This window comes from Mauremys reevesii, linkage group 4 (genome assembly GCF_016161935.1).
Source record: "Mauremys reevesii isolate NIE-2019 linkage group 4, ASM1616193v1, whole genome shotgun sequence".
Taxonomy (NCBI): Eukaryota; Metazoa; Chordata; order Testudines; family Geoemydidae; genus Mauremys; species Mauremys reevesii.
The window spans coordinates 86541691-86569091 of record NC_052626.1 but is presented as its reverse complement, the minus strand read 5'-3'; the positions used below and the strand labels follow the sequence as shown (position 1 = coordinate 86569091).

The following is a 27401-nucleotide window of genomic DNA, read 5'->3' as shown; positions in this document are numbered from 1 at the left end:
CTCCTCCCCCCGTTCCCGTATGGTTCATCAGTAGGATGGGGATCTTTAGATCCACTGGACACCACTTGAGCAAAGGGAATAACTAGTAATAGTAGAAGGCTGTTATCTTCTATGTGGGCCTCCCACTAGACAGGGATGGAGATTCACACTTTGCAGGTTTCATAGCTATTTGCTAGACAGCAAAGGACTGTTGAGTACAAAGTCCTTTAGGTTTTCTAGAAAAGTGTTCTCTAATAGTTACAGACTCTTCTGCACCTGTCCCCTGCCTTCCACCCCAGCTTCTCCCTGTCCCATTCTGCTCTTATTCCCTGCTCCCTAGCTCCTACATATAGTTCTCAGCTTCTCCCCCACAACTCCTGCCCCATCCCCCGATGCCACAGCTCCTGCCCATCCTTCTTCCACTTGTGTCATCCGCCCCCCTCCCCGTCTTTAATCCTCCCCCATTTTGTGCCCTGCTCTGCTCCTGCCCCTTTCTCCCACTGCTGGATCCTGTTCCTAACTCTCCCCAGGCTTCTATCACATTCCTCCCTCACCTCTTATCCCTATCACCACCCCACATCTTTTCATCTTCCTACCCTTGTTTGTCACTCCTCTGCACTTGAGTGAGGCTATTTCTTCTTTCCCCTCCTCATTATCTGGATGCCAGCGAGGAAGCATTCAGAATGCAGAAGAGACAGTTTGCAAGTTTGTGCCTAGCACCACAGAAGGCCCCAGTATCTGGGAAGAGTAATTGCAGGGAAAGTCCTGCTCAGCCCCTGCAGACTTGGCCTGGAACATACTCAGTTACTCTGTAGGGATGGCACCTGCAGTCTGGTCAGCATTTAGGAACTGAGAGAGGATGGAGCATACTCAGCCGAGACAGAATCTTCAGAAAACATAGCTGCTAAATTTTAAGAAGTCTCTACCAAGCATGTGAAACTTGTCAGAGCTTTATAACTTGGTCAAATCTGGGCAAATTTTCACTGAAATGGCAAAAAGCACATCCCTGACACCATGGTGACCTGACCCGCAAAATGCTCCAAAGTATAAAGGTGCTCATTCTTATCAATGAAGCAATTTTAAGAATATTGTTAACATGGGCAAATCATATTTTCCCCTAACTCTCAGGAATGGATGAACCACCTCAGATGAAACTTTCCAGAAAAATTCAGCCTGAGGCAGAAATGCTCCATGGAAGATTTCAGCCCAAACAGTTTGAGGCTGGCAAGCTATAAGCAGCTGAAAACAAGCTTTTATGGAAAGTGTCTGGCAACCTTAATTACAGGCGTCACTGCCTACACTGCCTATTACAGCAGTTGGGTTGAATTTCCACTACTTGTGACTACAGTATTATATGTCATTAATACGGATTTTCCCTGACCTTTATGGGGGAAATTTTCAAAAGCACAAATGAGATTTAGGAACTTACATCTCATTGACTTTCATGAGATTTAGGCCCATAACCCATTTTTATGCATTTGAAAATCTCATTCCAAATACCTGGTCCCCATCCCATAATACCAAAGAGGTTTGTATCCTTTAACCTTCATAAATACCTAAGGGAAACAACCCCACATATTGGGACAATATTATGACAACAAAATAATAGTTATTCTCCACCTTCCCCCAAACTCAATTTAGTTGTTCTGCACCATGTTCAAGTTTCTCAGTGTTCCAGAAAGAGTGATAACATCACACTCTTATCTCAGTGAGCAACTTCACTATTTTTTTCACTATATTCAATTATAGTGTTGGTATATCTCTCAATCTGTAAAAGTTTTTCAAATGGGATGTATCATGACTTCTAAATCTCAACTGTGATATACGTATGGAATTAATTATGGAACATCTAAACACTTGAGATTTACTGGTATATATTAACATAGTGCTAATAACATAGGGTTCAAGGTGCTTCTATAGTCCTCAAAGTGACAAGACACGCTCAACAATGATGTGGATTGTTTAGTCAAACACTGTGAAGGATAGAAACAAAGTCTTATTCTGATGCAAGTGGATATGAAATATAACCCGATATTTCAAATTGTAAATAGTCATTTGAAAAATAGTGGCATAGTCATAGATTTTATTTTGTTTTTGCTTTCTTTTAAATGTGAAATCTGAGCAAATACTAAGAGTATTACAAAGAAAAAACTGCTCTATGTTGTGCATATAAAAATGTAAGCAATAAATATTTGCTTGATATTTTTGACAGAAGTGAAAAAGCAACATTAGTGTGGAGGACATAGATATCTGTGTTTTATTCTACTACTAACATTAGAACAATGCAGACCACTGTTTAGAGCAGCTACTCTACTAAAGGGTGGTCATTGTATTGCATCAAAAGAAGTCAATGTCAGACATCTCACACACACACACACACGGAATATACAAGCACAAAGGATGAACAGAACAATACCATCAAAGATACCTAAAACAAATCACACACATTAGCATGCTGGCACAGTTAATGGCAAACCCTTTTCTTGCGGTGTAGATTCTTTTCGAAGAAATAGATGAAGAATATTCTTTGGCTCCACATCCTATAACCATCCAATAACATTAGAATATAGACACAGTCATTGTTAACAAAGAGTCCTCAACTTTCTTAACTATGTGCATCAGGCTGAATTCTATAATTCTTACCCTGGCAAAACTCCTATTGAGGCTAATGGGAGTTTTGCCAGAGTACAACATTCTTCAGGTCTAAGCCCCATACCAAAATAACCTCAGTATTGAATGCAAAATTCTTCTAGTAAATAGCATTATCATAGTCTCATGGATCCACTGGCCTATATCCCTGCACAGGGGAACTTCTGCAGGATATTGCAGGTGCAAATGCTACTACAACACTCACTATTTGCCTACAGGACAAAAATTTGGACCGTAGATAAGGTTGTTGCTGGTAAGTAATTCTAATCCCATGTTCTTTAGATATGCTGTTTGTGAAAGACGTGACTGAAAGGGACACTATGTTGGAGCACCAGTGCTGAGATGCAAGGAGTCTCCTCAACCCCCCCCCCCTTGTGCAACTGCATTGTGGTTGGTCAGAGTGGTACTGGTCAGTTGTAGTACTCAGGACTGTTCCATGCTAGTGTTAATACTGCTGATTTGGTAAAGGGTTGAGGGAAGGGAGAAATGTGGTGTGAGAGAGCGATGCCGCTGGTAGTTCCTGGGTCTTGATGCATCAGTCCCCTCTACTGCTGGAGACATTACGCCTGATTCTTTCCTGCCTTGCTCCTTGTGCAGTCATACCTGTTCATAGTAAGTGCAAAGTGAGTATGACATGGTATCATTGAGCTCTAGTAGCATTTTATACCCACTTTACATGGGTGTAACTAACTACATAAGGGGAAAGGCAATGGAGAAAGAGACCTATTGGGCCAGTCTGAGGCACAAGGGCCCCAGAGTTCCCACTGAAATGAGGCAGCTCAGCTTCACAGACTCCTTTGTAGTGGAACAATGCAAGTCTAAAAAGGTCTAAAAGTATCCCATTTGACGATAAATTACCAAAGAGCAAACTATTTTATAAAAAGTAATGAGCTAGATTCTGTTCTCCATCACTCTGGAGTAAATCAGAACTCACTTATCTGACTCACACTGGTGTGAATGAGTGAGATCAGGATCAGGTCCAGTGTGTATACACACTATTTACACACTTCCGGATTTATACCCTTTAAGAACCTCTGTAAAATCAAGTTGCTTGATGACATGATCATTGTACTTAGAAAAATAAATAAAATACATCATTTCTTCTCCTTCCTTACCAAAGATCCTGCATTCTCACCTTGGTCCCACAGGGGCTGAGCACTCTGGCCTTGCGCCAACAGAGCACTTAAGCTTGTGCTTATACTTTAAGCACAGGAGCAATAGCTTTAAAAATATACAGGAAGTCTGAGGGGAGAAGTGTAGGCGACAGTGGTAATCCATTTGGATGTATATCTTTTGTTCTTAAATACATTACTGAATCAGATCCAGAGTGCTCAGTACCTTGCAGAATTGAGGCCTCCCTCACTCCCAAAGCTCCCATTAAAATCAGTAGTGTGTAGCTCTTTGGGGCAGTGATTATACCTGCTTCTGTGTTTATACAGTGCCCGGTTCTGAGGGAGGATATCTGTGAGTGATTATGGTCTAAGAAATAAATCATAATGTGAGCTTTGGATGCACAGGGAGTACATATTTGTGCCACTGTTATGATTTCCATGATTTATTAAATGATTTTTCCTCCCTCAAGAAGGAGGATCCAAATTTAATAAAATAATTTATATTAACAATTATTATTATTACTATTATTTATCAAATGTGTCCGCAGTTTTATTCCCTCCTGCAAGGGACTCAGGGCATTTTGCCATTATTTCATCATAAATTATTCAAACATTTTCAACAACTCCACAGAAACATTATCAGAATCATCCTCAGAAAACCAGACACGGCAAAAACAGAAAATTAGAGCAAGAGCTTATAGGACAAGGACAGGGAAATATTCTAAATATAGATGTAACAGTGGTTCTAATTAATTAAAGCAGGTTTTATATACCATAGGCAGGCAAGCAAGATAATAAAGAAGAGAGAGGGACACAAAATCAGGTAGAGTAAGACTAATAAACTGAGAACCACGGAGACTAGATAAGCAAACATTTGCTGTACCACTGACAATTTACACAGGTTTTACACATCAATTCGGTTTATAACACACAAAAAAACCTGTTATCTTAGTAACCACCCATCTCCAGAGCTATGCAGTCTCAAAGACACAAAGATCTTTCATAAAGCAATGCAAACACCAGTATGTCATGTGCAGACATATCTCACCACTTTTATATTTCTTAGCTCCACTGAATTTTTATTTGCTGTCCAGAGGGAAAGTGAATGTAAAGGTCTATAACAGGAGTTGTTATTTCTACTGCATTGGCACTCGAAGGGCCTAATCAGGATAAAGATCCCATTATGCTAAGAGCTCCAGCAAAAAGCAGGTAAAAATACTAATTCTCATTGCTTGAAGCTCTTTAATTTAAATTGACACCATCAACCTGTGATCTAGACAATTTCAGAAAAGGAGCTCAAATTAGGTTCAGGTCCTACATCTGATACTGATTCACCCCTTAATTATTCCAGGTGTTCTATCCATTAGCATGGATGTCTTGCTAGACATTAATACTCAAAACGAGAAAAAAAAACATAAACAGCAAAACATGTTTTTAACGGACCACTCAACCAGTCAACAAAAATGAGTTGCTTAATCAAGTTCTTCTAATAAAGGTTGATCTGAATTGTGTTTGATACATTCAGGAATACTTTCACTTCATTTCTTAAGAGAGGAAGTTGTCCAATAAGGAAGGCAGGGCCGGCTCCTGGGTTTTTGCCACCCCAAGCAGCAAAAAGGGGAAAAAAAAAAGTCACGATCAGCTCTACCGCCGCCGCTTCAGTCTTTAGCAGCAATTTGGCGGCTAGTCCTTCGCTCTGAGAGGGAGTGAGGGACCCGCTGCCAAAGAGCTGGATGCCTCTCCATTGGACGCCCCAAGCACCTGCTTGCTGAGCTGGTGCCTGGAGCCGGCCCTGAAGGAAGGTCTCTTGTACTTGTATTTCAGTGGAATTGGAAGGGGCACGGCAGGCAGCCAATGGCAGCACTGTGTCTGTGAGCTAGGGAGGGGCGGGGGAGAGAGAGTATCCAGGGACTTAATCTTCACACAGATACCAGATTAGCCACAGAACCAGCTGTCGATCTCACAATATTCATACATTTAGGGGTCCATTCCTCTTGCTCCCCCATGTGTTTGCAAACCCCTCTTCCTCAGATATTCCACAGCTTCAGAGCTTTGGAAGTGTGATCATTTTGTTTGCCTTCCATGTGATTTTTTTTTTCCATGGGAGAAAGATGATTAACCCAAAAATACAATTAACCTACATAAACTGTGATAAAATTCAATCCACATATCTTCAAAGCAATAGCCTCAAAACTGGTCTTTGTCAACACATGCTAAATTCTTCTCTGCCAAACATTTTCCCCCAAGGGATACACAACAGTTTTGTGTATTAAACAAAACAGCGTAAGAATAGAACAGATCAAGTGACAAGTGAAGCAAGATCCTTTCACAAATAATAGTGCTCAAAAAGCACAACACTAGAACAGAAGGGGAACAGATCAGTTGCAACAGAAATAAAGATTTTACTTATACAGTCAAAGACCTTTTGAGGAATTGAATACAGAAGCCTCTTGATGCAGTACAGTGTGTTCATTTATCTTCAGTACAAACAGATTAGTCTCATCAAAACAGCTTTAGGCTTTTATCTGAGTTCAGATCACAAGCAAACAATCGATTCTCTTCATCTTGTGTTTTCTACTGAAATGCAATCTTGAGGCAAAAAGTTGTCCTACATTTTCTTTCAAAAGAGAAGAGTAATAGGTATGAAGCATTATTAGGATGATGATTTAGCTGAAATAGTCCATTCTTGTAGTGGAGCAGATGCAGGCATGAGTGTTGAATATCACTCTCCTCCTCAACTGCCTGGAGGAATCAGCTGAAAAAAAGTCAGTGTGGGATGGGGAGAATAATTTCATATTCTCTCCCTTCCTGAGATATATCTACCAAATCTGTGGTATAATGGTGAATTCCTGCAGCCAAAACTGTGAGTACATTTGGACCCTACTCTCCAAAGACAAAAAGAATCGTCTTATTTGGTGAACTAAGGAGCAAGAATTCCAGGCCATTCTAATATCAGGGATTTGTACAATAAAAAAAATGTACTTGGCATAAAACACATCTTTGTACAGGGGGCAAATACAAAGCCCGTGTACCTCCTAAGTCCTGCTTAAGTGGGATTTAAGTGGTGCATAGGTCTTGTGCCCATTCCTTGTGGGGGACGGGGGGTGAATGCAGACTCAGGAGATATTACAATATCTTCTTCCTCCTAATTTCTGTCACAGCCGCTCTTTTTAGTTTTATATTATCCTATTTATTATTATATCTATTACTATAAGATGAAATTCAGTTGTACTTTACTGCAGGTTTCAAACACTGTCTAAACTTCAATTGATCTTAGTCCTGGTGCTTAATTAATTAAAATTTTTCTGACCAATGGTAAAGTTCTAGTTCAGAAACAGATTTTTTTTTCCTTTTAACAATTCATTTTAACACAATGAGCCACAATGTCATGGAGCAATTTGGTCATTAATGATTATTATGTATCTAAAAATGGCATGGTCTCACATATGTAGATATTAAAATATGACTAATTCTGAACATGTCCATTGCATGCTCTTAATGCTTATAAGTGTCTGTCCAGATGCACCCCCGCTGCCCTGGCACTCCATCAGATTAGCAGTAAGTGGTGAGATCCAAAGCTCTAGACAGCTGTGGCCCAGCCAGGATATCACTGATAGGGGGCTGCCCTTTTAAAGGTTCCCCCTTCACCATTGGGTAGCAGTGGCCTAGGGCCACTCGAGTGTCCAGTACCATCCCTGACTGTGCAGTTCTTACTCAAACTGAACTGCCAATGAAATAAATAGGAATTTTGATTGATTAAGGGCCACAGATTGAGTGCCTGCAATATATTAAGCAACTTTATTTCCAGGTTTTAAAAACACTGTGCTGGTACTTTTCTTTCTAGTCATCTGGGTTGTTGTTTTTTTTTTTTTTTTTTTATGAATATAGTATTTTGAAATGCTATTTAACCAGCTTTAGTGGATCGCACTATAAGTCTAACATAGGTGGCCAGGCACGTATGAAAGTTAGCTATCTGCAAAATGTCCACCTGGACCAAAAAAATATTCAATGGTCAATTCAGTTTTAAACAGCTGTGCTTTTGCCTTATTGGTTTAATCCAATTCCCATTAAAATCAGTGTGAGCACAGTTGAACTTTTAGTAGACACTATAAAAGCGGAATTTCTTTTAACATTGTCGATTACCATATAAGCAAGTACATACCCAAGCCTTCTGATTCAAATAGGCATGTGTCGTCCACCCCTACATCTCTGCACCAGGATAAGAAATTTGCTGTGTTGTCTCGTGCAAAAAAAGACCCTGAAGGAGCATTGGCTTTGCATGGAATCTTCCGCACTGGCAGGATCTATAAAAATAAAACAAAAAATCCTCATTCTAGGCATATGATATTTGGAAGGGCAGTATTTGTACCTAGGGAACGTGAAATCACACCATGCAGCATAGATATATATGTATTGGGTCGACTGTCACTCTTGCTCACTCCCTAAAGAATTACAGCCAAAGATAAATAAATAGTACAATTTATTTGGCACAGAAGCGTTAGCCTGGCAGAGCTTTTAAAAGTACTAAGAGATTGACCCAAGATGTGAAGTTTGGATCTGGATCAGTACTAGAACTTTCCTCAAGTTTGGGAGCTTGGAATCCAGTGTTTTGGTTGAGCTAATGGAATAAGAAGTCAGCTGTTAAGTAAAGATCCAGATTTGGATCTGAACTTCCCCAACATTTGGGGTGGATTGCTTGGGATCCAGTTTCTGGTCATTTATAAAGGTAACACTACAGTTTTGAAAATACTGTATTCACATTTTTCATTAGTAACCAAGAAATACCATAGGAACAGGGGTAGTGCTGCATGTGCTAGAGTCTTTGGGACTGTAAAATTCTTAACACTGGCAGTTTTGTACAATCTACACTCTGAACAGCTGACTTTACAAGCACACACTATCATCCAGTACTTACAAAATCAAGGACTAGGATAGAGCCAGATTCTCATAGCAGTGACACCAGATAATTCTAACTAAACACCGTTGATTCCAAGGAAGTTACTTCAGATTTATTCGGGCATAACTGAGATCAGAATCTGGTCCAAAAAGAATAACCAGCAGAGAAAAACGGAGGGAGTGTTGTACCCTAGTTGCATTTGCAAGAGATACATGCAAAGTTTCTATCAAAAAATTTAATGTTCATGTAAAGCTCATTTTTATGGTGTCAAAACCTATATATCTGCCACAGAAGGCCAAATAAACTGAGAAGTGACCATTGTTACCCCATAACTTTCCAAAGTTTCCCCATCACTGAGAAATTCAGACCCCAAAATTGTTTTTATTGTGCAGCTTTGCCATTAAAGTGATTTATGGAGTCACTGCTTCTGTTCTGGAGCTGGTTGTTAGATCCAATAGCCAATAACTAAAGAACTGAGAACATGCAAATGGTGTCTGTAGCAGTTTCCAATTCTATGTCCAACAGTTACTATCAACAGTCCAAATAATTCTTGAAAGCATCACATAAAACAGTGCAAGAAAAAAAAATCAAATGACTTTAGAAGGCTTTCACCTGACCCCCAGCTGCTGGCAGCACACTAATTACAGGATTTAGGAACAGCTGGCTTATGTGGGGCAGTCAGGATGGGTGGGAATCAAACACTTATCCTATTAAAGTCACTTGCAAGACTTCCATTGACTTCACCAAGACCAGGATTTGGCCCAATCTTTAAGAAATAATTCTCTAAAGAACTCTGAGATGCAGTTTGTATAAAATACGCTACACAGCAGTAATGTATAATCACGATAATGCACCCAATTGTCTGGTCTAATATGACCTCTTTGTGCTGCCCCAATAGTACAAAGAAGCCATAAAGCTGTCTTAACCAGCCAACTCACAGTTTTTGCAAGATGTCTGCCCCTGCAAAACTGCCTTAGGGACTCTAACCTAGAGTGTGTGACCAGAGTGCTGATATGTTCCAGCAATGCCCATCTCGAGAAACATCCACTAAGTGACAGGTACAGCTAGAAGTAACTCAGTAGCCATGGGACTGAACCAGCCCCCAGTTGGACCAGAATAGGGAGAGAAGGGGTATAAAGGCCACATATCCATGTTCCCACATGTCAGCTCCTGGGGTCCTGTGGCAAGCACAGTTTAGCTGAGTTCAAGGATTAGACCCAATAATTTTGAGTTATACAGTTTTGAAAAAAGAAATTATTCCTTTTGTTAAGGACCAAAGGATGTAGTGTAGAACAATGCAACTTCCCAAACATCACTGGTTTATTTTAAATAGTGAAAGGCATTGGAATATAAGTTTTAAGAAAAAATATCACTGATGCTGATGACACTCAACTATATATCTCATTCTGAACTGATGGAACCACTGCTGCTACTAAAATGGCAGACTGCCTCCAGGAAATGTGCTCTTGGATGAAAAGCAGCTGGCTCAAACTGAACCCAGGCAAGGCTGAAGTGATGCAGGTCAGAAAGGGGAAACACACTGAAGATCTAGCCAAAACTCTGTCTCCACCTTCCAATGAAGCCAGACAGCCCCTATTCATCAAAATGGTGTGATGCCTTAGAGACTTGTTCAACTCCTCACTAAACTTAGATGATCAGGTAGCATCAGTTTCCCAAAACGCTTCCTTTCACCTCCAGTTTGCCAGGGAATTTCATCCCTTCCTCCCAGATGAGGACCTGGCTACCATGAGCCAGGCATTTATCAACTCCAGGCTGGATTATTGTAACTTGCTTTATCTAAAGCTGAAGAGGATGCTCAGGCTCCAACTGGTAGAGAATGAGGCTGCCCACCTACTCTATGGCTCAGCCCCCCATGAGCAAATAAGGCCTGTGCTCAAGTCAGCATCCAAGTCAGTCCACTGGCTCCCAGTCAGCATCCAATCCCAGTTTAAGCCCATGGTCCTAATTTTCAAAGCAAAAGCCCAGGCATACCACAGACTGAATATTGATCTATGAACCCTCAAACAGCTGTACGCCTCTGGAATAATAAGTCCAGGACAAAGCTGAAGACAAAGTGAAAGCTGAAGACAAAGTATTCTTGGTCAAGGAGGTTTAGCTCTGGAACAATTTTCCACAGATCAGGTGAATCCAGAATCTGACCATCTTTAGGAAATATTGCAAAGCCTTCCTCTTTGAGAAAACTTTTACTACCATAAGAAACACTCACAGCTTGAACACTCCTTTTATTCCCAAACTCCTCTCAACCCTCCCAAAAAACCTACCCCAAGCAAAATCTGACCCCATAAAAGAAGAAGTTACAGAGCCTTTATGAAGTCCTCTAGGGACTTTGCTAATGCTATTGATTTTACATGCAGGGCTCTTAGATAATATGATGATGTATGGCAGTATAAAACTTTAAGATCAATAGAGAGAGTTTTGCCAGCTCCTGATTTTATTGCAAGTCTGTTGATATTTGGTGTTTTTTCTTAAAGCTCCAGTCCCAAGAGTGAGGTGATTATGTTTGAATCTCAACTTTTTTATTTTTAAATAGGTTTCTAGTCCTCATAGATACAGAGAAAAGCTTTAAAAAGTGAACATCAGAGACAAACGCCATGAGGCAAATAAAAAAGGAAACACAACATTTATTATTTTTAAAAAATATATATTTTCATTTTTAGGCCAATTTCATTATTTTGGGAACCTGTCTCATGATTTTGTACACAGGGGTTGGCAATACCAAGGATGTGACATGTTAGACTTGATCTCACAGGGTAAGAGCCACAGCAGATATGGAGGGTGGAAAAATCCTCTTGAATTTAATTAAGAGTTTGTTGATCACTGTTTGAAATCCCACCCAGTCCTCCTAGCTGTCCCCCTTCACTCCACTTCTAATGTTTTCCCCTTCCAGTCTGGCTTAGGTCCCCATACTGAGAAGTGCTGAGCTGAATTCAATAGAAGTTCCTCTTCACAGGATTGGGCTTTAACAATATTAACAATTAGCACTAGTCAGGTTTCTAGAGTAATACCTTCTTCATATCAGAACAGTCTCGAAGAGCAAGTGAGCATCAGTATCCTGAAGCAAATTCACACTTTAAAGCACTGACTGCTTCACATTTTCAATTGAATTCTCCTTCGTGACCTGCACCCTTCTTGGTGATGTAATGAAGCATTCATCCATCTCAACCCAATCCTGCATGCCTTTCTCAGTGAACTCTCAGTGAATGAGAATTTCATTGGAATAAAAAGTAACATACAGGAAGAACAATAGTAAAAAAGAAAGCTAATAAAAAAACAGTGGTAGTTTTGTCAGAATAAGGATTCAGGGGCAGGCTTTGTCCTTCAGAAAGCCACCAAAATAGAGAGAAATCTTGAGTTTTATGGAACTGAGTCCTTGATGCTGATGGTTCTCCTAATGAATACAAATTATACCACTATTTCACTCAATATCATTTCCAACAGATGGACCCAAATCTGACCTCACACTGCTGCAAATCAGGAGTAATTAATGGAATCAGCAGAATTAAAATAATGCAAGACCAGCGTAATGAGTTTAGAAATTGGCCCAATGGCTTATAATACTTTTTACTATAATCAAACCTTTGAAAGATATGTTGTTAATTTACAATAGCTCCAATATATGGGTGAACTCGAAGATGTGTTGTTTGGCAACATGATTTGTTAATTTGACTCACTAGACTATATATCCACCCAAAACCCAGTCTGATGCTGCTACATGAGCCTATTAACACAGAGCCAGATCAGCTGATATAATTGAAGCTAATGGAGAGAAGTCATTTACATCACTTGAGGATCTGGCCCTTAGTGTCCCTACAGATATGTGGATGATCATTTTACTCAGCTGTGACATTAAGAAGATCAAATGAACTCACCTCACAAAATCTGGATACCTTCTCATTTGTAAATCACTTTAAGTGTGTAATAACTTCATGCAAGACTAATTTAAGAACCAAACCTTGGTTAACTCCCACCCCTTGATACATAATTAAGAAGGTGGCGTGCACAAAGCTTCCTTCTTTGCACACCTGGGATAGGAGTCAACCAGGATTGCAATCCCTGTGCTAAGAGCCTCCTGAGTGTTTACTATCCCAAAGAGGGTGGGAAAGAGTCAGAGCCTCTGTGTTGGGCTGCAGAGCTGAGTAGGTGTGAAGAAGAGCATGCTGCACACTAAGAAGAGGAGTGCAGCATACATGACACCTTTTGTGCCAGCGATCTCAGGAAGGTATTATGTCTTGCTGGGGCACAGTGTCTTCCAGAGCTCTCACACAGAGTAGCATGGCTCTGCATCGTCACCAACACATGGTGTCACCAACACAATCTGACTCGAAATATTCTGTGTCTCCTAGTTTAAGTAGATGGAAAAGCCTGGAAATAGAAATACAATTGAGTATGGCCATTCAGTAATGTGTCAGGCCCATATCGAGTTAGTTTCAGTACATAATGTTTATTTAATGTGCTACCCATAAATTAAATATAGTCACCTTGACAACTGAGGTCAGCCTCTTAAATGTATCAGTGAAGCAAGTTTCACTGTGAAAGAGATATTTTCATGAAGCTAGCAAAATCTCTTACTTTCATAATGATTAAGACTTCTAGATTACACAATTCATATGAAGATCCACTGAAGGCAAATCACAAAAGTGTCTAGGTTCCTGAACTATTAAGCTTGTCTGACTGCTGTGTTATCCAGTCTAACCAACAGACATCTTGCCAATGTCACTGACAGGGGGCCTGAACAAGTATGAAATCAGAAGTGACAAGCAATGGCATGTAAACACAAAACATGTGCTAGACTGGGGGTGGGGGGCGGGAGGAGGGAGTGGGAGCGTGTTTTGCTTTATAAATAATTCATGGCCTCCCTTCTATTTACTCAGATGACAGAACTTATCAGTACAAACAGGATCACTGTCAAAAATGCTTAAAATAAGACTACAGAATATCAATGTACTATACAGCCTAAATTACCTAACATGCTAAATAACTATTTCATGCATTGAATATATATCACACTATATTCTACCCCACTGCCCACAAACGTAGGGCCCAATCCTGCTCCCACTGAAGCCAACAGCAAAATACCCTTTCATTTCAATTACTGAAGATTGGGCCAATTCTGAAGAATCGCAGGGGGATACCAATATTTTCTTTACACCTGATAAAATTCCCTACCTCCTTTTAAAAATAGGCCTTTTTTCCCCACTATTTTCAGATCTATTACTGTAACGCCCAACTCTAAAACACATGAAAGTTCTTATTAAAGACAGGTTTTATGCTCAAATATTCTTTACTGATTTGTTTAAATGGCTTGAATGTCTCAAAAGTGTTTTGTAACAGATCATTCAGAAATAATTAGGTTTCCATATGGCAAGAGTGACTTTTGTTGACATAGTATAATATATCCACTGTTACTTTGAAACAGCAGTGCCCACAATTACTCCTATCAAATATCACGAAAACAGTTCCCCCGTTACACTCTTTTTACAATCTTGTCTTGTTGATGTGCATACATGTGGTTTAATGCAGGATGTGAAAGTGTGAGTGAAACAGATGATGTAATCCTGGAAAAATGCTGTTAGGTTCACTTCTATACCCAAGAGGGTCTCTGTTTCACTGTGCTGTGAAATCACATGGAAAAAGAAATGTATTTGTATACTTTTTTTTCCAAAATGAGATCCATAAATAAATGTTTTGTTTTGTTTTTAAACAAACATATTTTCTTTAAGCAGACTCAAAGCAGGTTTGAAGGCTTCGGATAATGGCTACATTCCTTTTATTCTCTCCCCCATTTTTGCCACAAAGTACAGGGAATATATTAAGCCATTTTTATTGCTAAAAAAGGGGCTATAGCTGGCTAGGCACTTCCACAAAAAGTTCTATTATGTTCTGAATTACCTACAATATTGAAAAAGGGAAGAAAGAGCTATTGTTAAATACTGCAGTATCTAACCACAGATGTATACCTCTATGATAGTTATTCAGCTAGTAAGGGATATGAATTGACACTTAAAGAAAACAACTAAGAAAACTCATTCCAAACCATTTCAGTGTCTCAGCTTCATATCTTCTTTCATTCTGCACCTATATTTGGAACAGGCTCTCATTTCTTGTCCTGCAAGTATCATCTTCCTCCTTCTCAAACCCCTCCTTAAAATACACTTTCTATCCTAATATTTTGTCTGAATTAGCGCATTAGGGCAGGAAACCCAAAAGCAGAGTTTTGCCATTGACTCAGTGTGGCCAGGAGTTCTCCCCATGAATTGGTAAAGTGTGAAATATACTTAAGGTTCAATTCTGCAAACACTTACTACCGAGTGTCATACTGTAATGGGTCCTGTCACAGAAGTAAGCCATATGCCTAGTAGTGTGTGCAGGACAGGCCCCTTACTGTGTTCCATAAACAGGAAGGAATAATAAACTGCCTACATATGAATAATAAACAACACAAGTTAAATCCAGGCAACATAGTTGCTATACTCCCATTCCTAAATGGCCCTCCTAAAACACCTTAGTCCCCATCCACGGCTCACAAAAATGTTGCCCCCAGTGCATTCCACTTGAGGGTTGGAAAAAAAATATGGTTCCAACTGCTTTATATTGGTACTGACCCTGAATTTGGCAGTCATATCGACAAGTGTAGGTGAGTATGAATTAAATACTGTCTAAATGATCAGAGAACATTCAGTGGGATAAACAATCCCTTGTATCAAGCTGCACCCAGGTTCTTTTTTATTTGTTATTTTGCAGAGCATTTTCAAGAGGTACTAAACAGACTAACACTGCATTAAACTATTAACTTTAACAAAAAGTTAAAGAGCTAGAACTAGCTGTCATAACATCTCACATCACAAAAAGTGAAAGCCTCAATAATAATAATAATAATAATAAAGCTAAAACCTGGGGCAGCTGTAGGTGAAGACCAATGGCTACTGGGGAAATCTTAAAAATGTAAGGCTGGAAGGGACCATCTAGTCTAGGCCTTCCATGTTGAGGCAGGATCAAGTAAACTTACCTAGACCACCCCTGACAGGTGTTTGTCTAGCCTGTTCTTAAAAAACTTCTGGTAATGGGGATTCCCCAACCTCCTTTGGTAACCTAAATCTCCCTTGTTACACAAATAAGCCAATTACTTCTTGTTCTACCTATACTGGACATGGAGAATAATTGACACTATCCTCTTTGTAAAAGTCCATCTCCTCTCGATCTCTTTTTTTCCTCAAGGCTAAATATGCCCAGTTTTTTAAAACCTTTTATCACGTTTGTTGCTCTCTTGTGAACTTTCTCCATTTGTCTACATCGTTCTTAAAGTGTGGCATCCTCCATTATGATTCACCCTGGAACATGTTGAAATGTTATGGTATGCCAACAAAAACAATTAACATCATCAAGTCTTCATATCAAGGTGCAGTGTGTATAGTTAAAGTAAATAGATATTTGAGTGAATGGTTTAACCTGGACTCTGGTGTCAAAGAAGGATGCATTCTCTCAACAATCCTCTTTGGCATGGCCATTGCCTTTCTTTATGAGAAAAAGTGCAGATGGATACAACACAGGCATTGCATGGCTCAACAGCAGTACACTAGAAGATTTAGATTTTGCTGATGACATAGTTCTTCCACGTGACAGCTCAATCAACATGCAAGCAAACTTGGAAAGACTGTTCAGAATTGCTAAAAAGATGGGGTTAATGATCAGTTATGAGAAAAAAAATCTAATGACAACCAAGTGTAACAGGCCAGCTGGCCTTTAAGGTAAGCCAGACTCAGCCTTGCCTGTAACCTACCAGCTAGCCCCTGTGAGGATTTGTGGGACCTGAAACTGGGCCTGGGGGTGCTTCCACAACACCACTGGTCAGTGCTGAAAGAGCCACAGTAAACACACCTTACATACTGAGAGACCAGTCACTCCAGGAAGTGCTGCCCATGGAAGAGATGACCACATCCCCTTCCCTGGCCTCTGATTGGCCTAGACCTAATTTTAGGCCTGGAGAGAGTACTAAGAAGTTGTCTGTGCAACAAGGCAGATCCCTGACCTGCTGCTAAGACAGATGTCACCTTGTTCCTGGTCCCTGTCTTCTGGACCTGCCCTCTGGTTCCTAGCTATTGATTCCAGCTTGACCCTTGGCTCCAGACCTTGGCTACAGACTCTGGCTTGTATCTCAGGCCTGACCACCTATGGCTTTACCCATTGAACCTGACCACCCATGTCCCAGTTCCTGACTGCCCCGAGCTGATTGAGATATGGCATCATTCATCATCATCATTCATGCCCGTCCCCCCAACCGGGGTATGGGCCGCCAACCACAGATCTCCAGAGTCTTCTATCCTGGGCCATTCGCTCTAGCTGGTTCCAGGTATAGCCCATTTTTTTGCTATCAACCTGAAGGTCGCGTCGCCAGGTATTTCTTGGGCGGCCTCTTTTCCGTTTGCCTTGGGGGTTCCACCGCAGTGCCTGTCTGGTGATGTTGGTTGGCTGCTTGCGTAGTGTATGTCCTATCCAGCCCCACCTTCTCCTTCTAATTTCTTCCTCTGCTGGGAGTTGACGGGTCCTCTCCAAGAGGTGGATGTTACTGATGGTGTCTGGCCAGCGGATCTGGAGAATCCTTCTGAGGCAGCTATTAATGAAGGTCTGGATCTTCCTGGTGGTTGTTTTGGTTGTCCTCCAGGTTTCAGCTCCATACAGTAGGACTGATTTCACGTTGGAGTTGAACAGTCGAATCTTTATTGCCAAAGACAGCTCTCTGGAGCTCCAGATGTTCTTGAGCTGTAAGAAGGCTGCTCTTGCCTTACCAATCCTTCCTGTTCTTCATCATGGTGATGGCTTTTCTGATCTCGGCTCTGTTTGGTTTATCGCAATTGATTGGGAGGTCCTCGTTGGCTGGGTCGAGATATGGCAACCTAATGATAATTAGTGAACCCAGCCGTGAAAGGGTCAGGAAAAGCCTATGTTCACAGAGTGGAGAACTCAGAGAAGAGAGACTAGGAGAGAGGAGCCAGGAGAGTTCCTTCTCTTTGGGGAGGGCCTGGTGAAGTCGGTCTGGAGAGGACACACAGGAGGCAAGTTAAGCTCCTGTGAGGAAAGTCCTGAGATAGGGCCTAGAAGGAGCAGGGAGATCCCTGAGGAAGCTACCTGAGTCCCTGGGGAGGGAGGTATTGGGGGGAAACTGGATCGGAGGAAGTAGCATAGGTTAATTTCTGCAGGGCTTAGAAGCAGAGAATCACAGTGCAGCCCAAGAGGGCAGAAGAATTATCATACAAATATCTGTTTGGACTTTCAGCTGGACCTTTAGTCCTCTGGCCAGGTCACAGAAAGACTCTGAGAAAGACAGGTCAGCACAGAGCTAAAGAAATGGTTGAAAGGAGGTGGAAGAGACAAGTCCCCCTGAAACATAGTGCCCTTACTCCATGGGACATTACAGCTGGTATGTGTACTACTTTACAGCCAACAACTCCTAATGCAAGCATTATGTTAGAAGGCAAAGTAGTACAAGAAGTGAGTCAATTCACATACCTTGGCAGTAATGTACAAATCAGTGGGGATATCCGGAAGGAAATAATGTCATGAACTGGCAAGGTGGCAGCTGCATTCACCAGCATAGACAAAATTTGGTCATTGAAAATCTACAACTTAAAGACTAATCTATGAATCTTCACCTTTAATGTTATTTCTGCCTTAATATATGCATGTGAAAACTGGAAAACCACCAAAAAGTACAGACAGGTGTCTAAATGCCTTTGAAAACAACTGCCTCAGGAAAATACTGGGTATTAAATTGAATGAATTTATAATGAATGCCGAGAGTCATCCAAGAGTTCAGCAACCCTGTTTTTCTAAAGTTATCTGGAAAAGAAGATGGAAATATCTGGGCCATGTGTGATGAATGAAGTCAGAGTTTCTGCCAAAGCAGGTGTGCCACTGGGCAGCTGCAGAAACAGGCAGAAGTGGCCAACCGAAAGAATCCTTCTGTTGAACAGGACTTAGAGAGGGGAAACTTATGGGACTGACGTTCAAGAGGACATGCAAAAGAAAAACAAGGATGGCGGGGCCTTATTCATGCCCTTAGCGATGTTGGATGGTGCAAGGAGGATTTAGATGGATGAATAAAAGGAAGTTCTTCTTCACGCAGCGCACAGTCAACTTGTGGAACTCCTTACCTGAGGAGGTTGTGAAGGCTAGGACTATAACAATGTTTAAAAGGGGACTGGATAAATTCATGGTGGCTAAGTCCATAAATGGCTATTAGCCAGGATGGGTAAGAATGGTGTCCCTAGCCTCTGTTCGTCAGAGGATGGAGATGGATGGCAGGAGAGAGATCACTTGATCATTGCCTGTTAGGTTCACTCCCTCAGGGGCACCTGGCATTGGCCACTGTCGGTAGACAGATACTGGGCTAGATGGACCTTTGGTCTGACCCGGTACGGCCTTTCTTATGTTCTTATGTTCTTATGTTCACTGTGGTCATGCCGACAGGCCCAAAGCAATATCAAGTCCATTTGTACTTAGTACAGTACAAACGTAGTAAGAGACAGTCCCTACCCCAGTAGGATTACTATCTACGTAGAAGAGAGACAAAAGTATTTGCATCAACATTGGATAAGTGAGAACTGAGGCACAGAGAGATTAAATGACTTGTTCAAGATCATACAGGGAGCCTGAGGTAGAGCCAGGGCCAGAATCTAGATCTTAGTGCAACTATTGTACCTTAACCCCAAGACCAATCTTTCTGTGGACAAAAGTGTCCTAGTTTCTGTGGCACTCCAGTAGGTAAACTGAAAATTGGGTACCAGATCCATGCATTTATTTTGATATTAAATATAATTTATGTTATGCTCCCCTTACATTTCAGTTTCAATGTCTATGGATTTTTGTAAGGACAATGCATAACTGCATCATAGAAGTTTTTAAAGTGGGAAGCTGGGGATTTATCATTTGGACAGGGGACAGCTGAGACTTTTGGAATGGGGGATGGTGGTGGACAGTTTGGGATTCTGGAGTAAGCTACATTAGCAGGATGTTTCTGCTAAAATAATCATCAATGAAACATAATGTCAATATTTACATTGCAATCTTTAGGTTTCATAATTAAATCATAGAAGAGAATGGGGCAGTTCTCATAATTATTATTTTAAGCTGTCTGCAGAATCAGGAAGACAACACAAGTGTATCCTTGACTCATACTTTCAAGGATTTTTTTTCACAATCATAAAGCTAGAAAATGGTGGTGTCATTCCCCACTCCCCCCAACTGTTTAGATTCCAGACCAAAACCACTACAATCTGCCATTCCATATTCACTCTATCTGTGCCTCATTCTGAGACAGAGATGCACCCTCTCTTCTAGCTAATTACATGAAATAGATACAGTTAAATGAAAATTATGCAATACTGCAGCCTTCTTAACCCATTTTATTAGAAACAGAAAATGTATGTGGCACATGGACATGGTGGTAACAGAGGTACCTTTATGCAGAGGTAACTTTATGCACCCTTCCTGTTACTTTCTTCTCCTCAAACTCCTTGTATAGGTTTGAGGTCTTGTTAAAAATGATGTTCATGAAATGCACAGTATTTTTAACACCAGTTAGTTCATGGTCGTCTTGTTCCCACTCTAGCATACTATCTCTGCATGAATATTTGATGGGGGAAAGCTGGAGAATCAATTTTGTCTATGTTCCACTGAGAGCCTAAGCTTTGCAATATCAGCTTCAGAATGATGCATGGGGCTGGGCAGGGCCTGAAAACATATGCAGTGAACTCAGGACATTCAGTAAAGAAAGGAGCAATTGTTGAACGAGTTTTACTGGCATGCACAAGTGCTGATTTATAATATGTGGAAAATAATCTAAATCTAAGAGGATTTTCACAGGGATGGGAAAAGACACTTCCATGACCCGATGATCAGCCCTGCCAAATCTCAAGTTCCTACTTCAAAGGATGGAGGCACTCGGGTTCTCTTAAAACTGAAAATTAGTCAGAAAAATTTTGAACATTAACAAAACTTCCTATTCATCACTAGCCTCAGTCTCAAAAAATGATAGAGCCATTTTTCCTCAATCTTTCAAAAAAAGTTCAAGCTACCAAGCATGGAAAATTTCTGTAGGGGACTGGGGCATAGGCAGTGTTGCCTAGCAGTCACAGCTTGGCTGAGGTCTGCCTACCAAGGATTGGAGTCACCAGGCCGAAGTTGGAGGAATCGCAAGGGCAGGTCCCATTAACAAGAGTTTGGGTCAGAGTCAGGCCAGGGTCAGGTAGTACCAGGTTAGAATCAAGAGGCAGGAATCAGGGTCAGAGTCAGGCTGGAGTCAGAGACAAGGGCAGAGGCAATACTGGGTTAGAATCAAGAGGCAAGAACTGGAGTTGAAGTTGGGCTGGAGTCAAAGACAGGAGACAAGGCAAAGTCTGTCATTGCAGCAGGCCCAGGTCCATGTGGTTGCCCAGACAACTTCCTGGGCCAACCCCTGCGGTTAAGTAGGGACACTTGGCCAATCAGAGAGCAGCAGGGTACTGTCACTCTGGATCTCATGGGCAGTACTTCCTGTAGCAACTACTCTCCACAGTGCTCCCTGGCCCTACGGTTCCTTACAATTTCAGCCTGAATAATCAAAGGTATCAGCAACTGAAAAGAGGCTTATAAAGGGAAATGTTAGCAACCTTATCTTAGCTGTTGCTAACGCTTCCTGAACGACATGGTGCTGCTCCCAAAGTACTAACATTTTGCACAGACTTATGGAACTGAAGGCAGATGACCTGCCATTGGCTGGTTGAGTAACGAATTCCTAGGTGTAGTCATCATGACATGGTGTTTATCATCATATTAAAATAAAGTCTCTTCTCCTTCTTCTCATTCCTTCTCTTCCCAGTTTTCTCTCAATGATCAATCTCATGCCCTGTGATTCTTTTAAATGCAGTGGTGCCGGTGAAGGGGGAGATTCTTTCCCTTCCTGCAAGATTAGTTCCAAATGGGGCTTTACCTAACATGAGCCAAATGTCAAGAATAGAGACCAAGATAGTGATCTAGGAAGGAAGTTCTCTCTTCCTTTAGACTATTTTTTTGCAGTTGCTTTATCTGTTTTCTTTTCAGATTTCCAGATGTTTAACAAAGATACAGCTTTTATTTGACACCAAAAATGCTCATATAGGATTTCATGCATAACTGTACTGAAGTTTAGTTTGATTCTCCAAAGCCCTTGCACATTTGTTTTAAACAAAAGTTGCATCTTTGTCTTTTTGATAAAGCCTTTGATTTTCTGTGACTTTTCCAATTAGAAATCACAAGAAAGCTGCTGGAGCTTTGGGAATTCTAAAAAAAGCTTCCATGAGTTCAAAAACATATTGGAATGTTAACCTATAGATCCAACTTTCCAATCCAGCCTTAAATCAATCTAAAATTATGAACAAAGCTTTATTGTGTACTTTTGCTCAAAGAGCTGTGTATTTACATGTGCAAAGAAAAATACATGCATATGTAAAAATGGGAATTAGATGTATAATTGTCCAATTGTACAATATGGAAGCCATGATTTCTTCTGCCTTATGTTCTCCACTTGTGCCTTTGTATTCCACACACCTCTCTATTTAGCAATCTCTGCCCAGTGTTGTAGGATTCACAGTCTTTGGGTATAAGAACCAAATCTTGTACTTCTTACAAAGTTATTGCTCAGCCCAAACTAGAGTCTATGGGATTCATAGAATCATAGAATCTCAGGGTTGGAAGGGACCTCAGGAGGTCATCTAGTCCAACCCCCTGCTCAAAGCAGGACCAAACCCAACTAAATCATCCCAGCCAGGGCTTTGTCAAGCCTGACCTTAAAAACCTCTAAGAAAGGAGATTCCACCACCTCCCTAGGTAACCCATTCCAGTTCTTCATCACCCTCCTAGTGAAACAGTGTTTCCTAATGTCCAACCTAAACCTCCCCCTCTGCAACTTGAGACCATTACTCCTTGTTCTGTCATCTTCTACCACTGAGAACAGTCTAGATCCATCCTCTTTGGAACCCCCTTTCAGGTAGTTGAAAGCAGCTATCAAATCCCCCCTCATTCTTCTCTTCTGCAGACTAAACAATCCCAGTTCCCTCAGCCTCTCCTCATAAGTCATGTGCTCCAGCCCCCTAATTATTTTTGTGGCCCTCCATTGGACTCTCTCCAATTTATCCACATCCTTCTTGTAGTGTGGGGCCCAAAACTGGACACAGTACTCCAAATGAGGCCTCACCAGTGCTGAATAGAGGGGAATGATCACATCCCTCGATCTGCTGGAAATGCCCCTACTTATACAACCCAAAATGCCATTAGCCTTCTTGGCAACAAGGGCACACTGTTGACTCATATTCAGCTTTTCGTCCACCGTAACCCCTAGGTCCTTTTCTGCAGAACTGCTGCCCAGCCATTCGGTCCCTAGTCTGTAGCAGTGAATGGGATTCTTCCGTGCTAATTGCAGGACTCTGCACTTGTCCTTGTTGAACCTCATCATATTTCTTTTGGCCCAATCCTCTAATTTGTCTAGGTCCCTCTGTATCCTATCCCTACCCTCCAGCGTATCAACCACTCCTCCCAGTTTAGTGTCATCTGCAAACTTGCTAAGGGTGCAGTCCACACCATCCTCCAGGTCGTTAATGAAGATATTGAACAAAACCAGCCCCAGCACCGACCCTTGGGGCACTCCACTTGATTCCGGCTGCCAACTAGACATGGAACCATTGATCACTACCTGTTGAGCCCGACCATCTAGCCAGTTTTCTATCCACCTTACTGTCCATTCATCCAGCCCATACTTCTTTAACTTGCTGGCAAGAATACTGTGGGAGACTGTATCAAAAGCTTTGCTAAAGTCCAGAAATAGCACATCCACTGCTTTCCCCTCATCCACAGAGCCGGTTATCTCATCATAGAAGGCAATTAGGTTAGTCAGGCATGATTTGCCCTTGGTGAATCCATGCTGACTGTTCCTGATCACTTTCCCCTCCTTTAAGTGGCTCAGAATTGATTCCTTGAGGACATGTTCCATGATTTTTCCAGGGACTGGAAAAAAATCTAATAATAATTAGATTATTAGAGTTTAATCTAAATAACGATTGCAGCGGTTTAGCTCAAAGCAATTGTTTGCTCTTGATGATAAATTTAACATGAATGTAAAAAACAAAATCATATGATGCACTTAAGTCCAGATCCCTCAATTACATCCAACAGTGTGTGTGAGAAGCCTCATATCAAGTGTTCTATTATAGGATATACACATTATTTTAAAGTACTTAAGAAAAGATGCTATAGTAACATGTTAGCAAGCATTTAGTAGAAACAAGATAAATAATGAATCTGTCTGTCTATCTTAGCTAATACTGACTCATCTATCCCCATAATACTGACACAGCTATAATGATAAATCATTTAGAAAGCTAACAGGTAATACTAAAACTGGTAAGAACATTATTACCCATGCATAAATGCAAGAGACATAATTGTCAGCTAATGAAAGCACATGACTGGAAATCCAAAGATCTGGGTTCTGCTGCTCACTCTGCCACAGTCTTGCAGTCTGACTTCAAACCAGTCACTTGGGGTAATATTTTCAAAAGCACATTCAGGAGTTAACCACTAAGCTCCCATTGATTTTTCCAATGCAGGCTAAAAATCAACTCCTGCCGATTTTGAGAGCTTGATAGGCTTTGGGTGCTCAACTTCTTAAGCTGCTTTTGAAAATGCCACCTTTAATATCTGTGCCTCGGTTTCTCCATCTGTAAAATGGGAATGATCGTATCAACCTCACACAAGTGTTGTGAGGATTAAATCGACAGGCCCAGATTCTGAGCTACCCTGCAAGGCCATGCAGAGGCAGAGGGATGAACAAGAAACTCCTTATTCCCTTCCATGGCTGCGCCGAACCCATGACTGCAGCAGGGCTGGTGCACGATGACAAGCAATGTGCTCCATTCCCAATTGAGAGAGCAAATTAGGCTTTCTCCCTGTGCAAGAAGCAGCAGCATGCTTTTCAGAGGCCCAATGTCTTAGTGCTCCCACTGGGGTTGTGTGGCTCCACACTGCCCCTGACTCAGTGCTGTTGTTTTAAAGCCATGACTTAGCCCTCAGTGTTTATAAAGTGTTTTGGGATCCTCGACTAGAAGTTGCTATATGGTTGCAAACCATCATACTTCTAGAATAGTGTCAACTGGTGTGGTAGTATGCACAACTCTACATCAGCATACAGATAATTCTTCCATTGGTCTCAGTGGGAGAGTTGCTTGTCTGAGGCCAGCAGAATCAGGCCCTTAGTGCATCTGCTATAAACTTGGTAGCAGTCCAGTAGAGTGTCTGTAAGTGAGTTTAATACATTATTGACAATGCTGAAAAAGGTGTAAGGAATTATCTGACAAACGGCTTTACAGCCTTGTGAAAATAATCCCATCCAGATGGATTAACGCTTGTAAATGGTTTTGCAAGGTTATCTTTTTTCCCCTACACTGTGTCAGCATATCTCCATTCAAAACAATTCACAGAAAGCTGCATATGTAATTATTACCTCTCCTAGTCATTATGCATTCTAACATTTTGTGTTTTTCATGACAGCCGCTACACATTGAGCAGAGGTTTTCATTGAGTTGCCCTCACTGTGTCAGTTTTCCCTTGAGTTCTTGCATTAATTTAGAACCCAGTAAAGTCAATGTGTAGTTCCAATTATTCCTTCCAGTGGCCACAAGACTGTCTTCTTGATTTCCATCTTACATATGGCTAGCTAAATTTTATGCTCCTTTCTGCTGGCTTCACTAAGGCTGGATTCCCATTTTCTGAAGGATACCTGTTCGGCTCACATAACCTATTGAATATTGTCACTTAGCCATACTGGTTCACTTCTTGCATGTCTGCTTTTTTCTTTAGATGTTTGCATGCCTTCTGTGGCTCTCATATAGTATGCTTAAGCAATCTCAATACAGAGTATAAGGATTTTAATCACCACCACTGGGCATTTTTGATCAGCATCCTCATATTAAAAATCCCTAAAATTTGCCACCCTTCTGTGGGTTTTATATGATTCCTTCCGTGAGAACACTGAACTTAATTATTTTGTTATCATTACTACCTAATGGCTCAATTTTAGTTACTTCTTGAAGCAACCCCTGTGTGTTGCTTAGGACAATTGAGAATAGTCTCTCCTAGGACAATTGAGAATAGCCTTTCCTTTTGTATGCTCTAGGACTAAGTGTTTTAATAAATAACTGTTTAATAAATTGAGAAACTACTTCCCTAAGTCTTGTCCCACTGTAACATTTGATAGGATGGTATATTGATGTCACCCATCATGGCTATATTATTAGATTTAGTTGCATCTGATCTCCCTCAGTATTGTGCATTCAATATCCTTTTCCTATTCAGGCAGCCAGAATTATAAACTTGCTCATATCTGCCTTGGGATTTTGTCATCATACACATTCTAATGTATGTGTATGATGACAAAATGAGATACTATTTCAGAGTGGAGAGGACCATACATTCGAATGTATGGTCCTCTCCACTCTGAAATAGTATCTCATTAGATTCTATGGAATCCTTTAAGGACAGTGCTACTCCCCCATGTCTATGTCTTACTCTGCCCTTCATGTGTCAATTCTAGACATGGATTGCAGTACCCCACTGATTTTTGTCATTCTACTACTGAGATGCCTGATTCTGATATGGAAATATTTAATGCTTCTCCAACACCCCCCATACCTCTGGTGCCCACCAACACTGTCCTAATCCCTTAGCAATATACAGCTTTTGGGGGAAAGCCGACTGCTGCAGAGGAGCGTGTGGATCGGACACAGACTTCTCTTAGGGGAGAGTCTGATGATAGAGAATCTCCAGGTTATAGTCGGGAGCAGAGGAATGAGAAGTATAATGTAAGGGCCGGATCAGATGATAAACAGTCACATAAAAAAGAATCTGGCACATCAGAAAAAGGCAGGCTAATAAACAGGGACAAGTTTTTAAAGTGCTTGTACACAAATGCCAGAAGTCTAAATAATAAGATGGGTGAACTAGAGTGCCTTGTGATCAAGGAGGATATAGATATAATAGGCATCACAGAAACCTGGTGGACTGAGAGCAATCAATGGGACACAATCATTCCGGGGTACAAAATATATCGGAAGGACAGGACAGGCCGTGCAGGGGGAGGAGTGGCACTATATGTTAAAGAAAGTGTAGATTCAAATGAAGTAAAAATCTTAAGCGAATCCACAGGTTCCATAGAGTCTCTATGGATAGAAATTTCATGCTCTAGTAAAAATATAACAGTAGGGATCTATTATCGACCTCCTGACCAGGACAGTAATAGTGATGATGAAATGCTAAGGGAAATTAGAGAGGCTATCAAAATTAAGAACCCAATAATAGTGGGGGATTTCAATTATCCCCATATTGACTGGGAACATTTCACTTCAGGACGAAATGCAGAGATAAAATTTCTCAATACTTTAAATGACTGCTTCATGGAGCAGCTGGTACGGGAACCCACAAGGGGAGAGGCGACTCTAGATTTAATCCTGAGTGGAGCGCAGGAGCTGGTCCAAGAGGTAACTATAGCAGGACCGCTTGGAAATAGTGACCATAATACAATAGCATTCAACATCCCTGTGGTGGGAAGAACATCTCAACTGCCCAACACTGTGGCCTTTAATTTCAAAAGGGGGAACTATACAATAATGAGGGGGTTAGTTAGACAAAAGTTACAAGGTACAGTGACTAAAGTGAAATCCCTGCAAGTTGCATGGGCCCTT

The 27401-nt window shown here is 41.1% G+C and overlaps 1 protein-coding gene across 8 annotated transcripts in view; it reads right to left on the bottom strand.

The window, feature by feature from the left end:
* Positions 1–27401, bottom strand: part of GAS2 (growth arrest specific 2) — a 168647-nt gene that overhangs the window by 70731 nt on the left and 70515 nt on the right. For all 8 annotated transcript variants that reach the window (XM_039536369.1, XM_039536377.1, XM_039536370.1 and 5 more), the window contains one exon: positions 7903–8044. In XM_039536369.1, coding sequence (XP_039392303.1) covers positions 7903–8044 — 142 coding nt within the window. The remainder of the gene's footprint in view (positions 1–7902; positions 8045–27401) is intronic.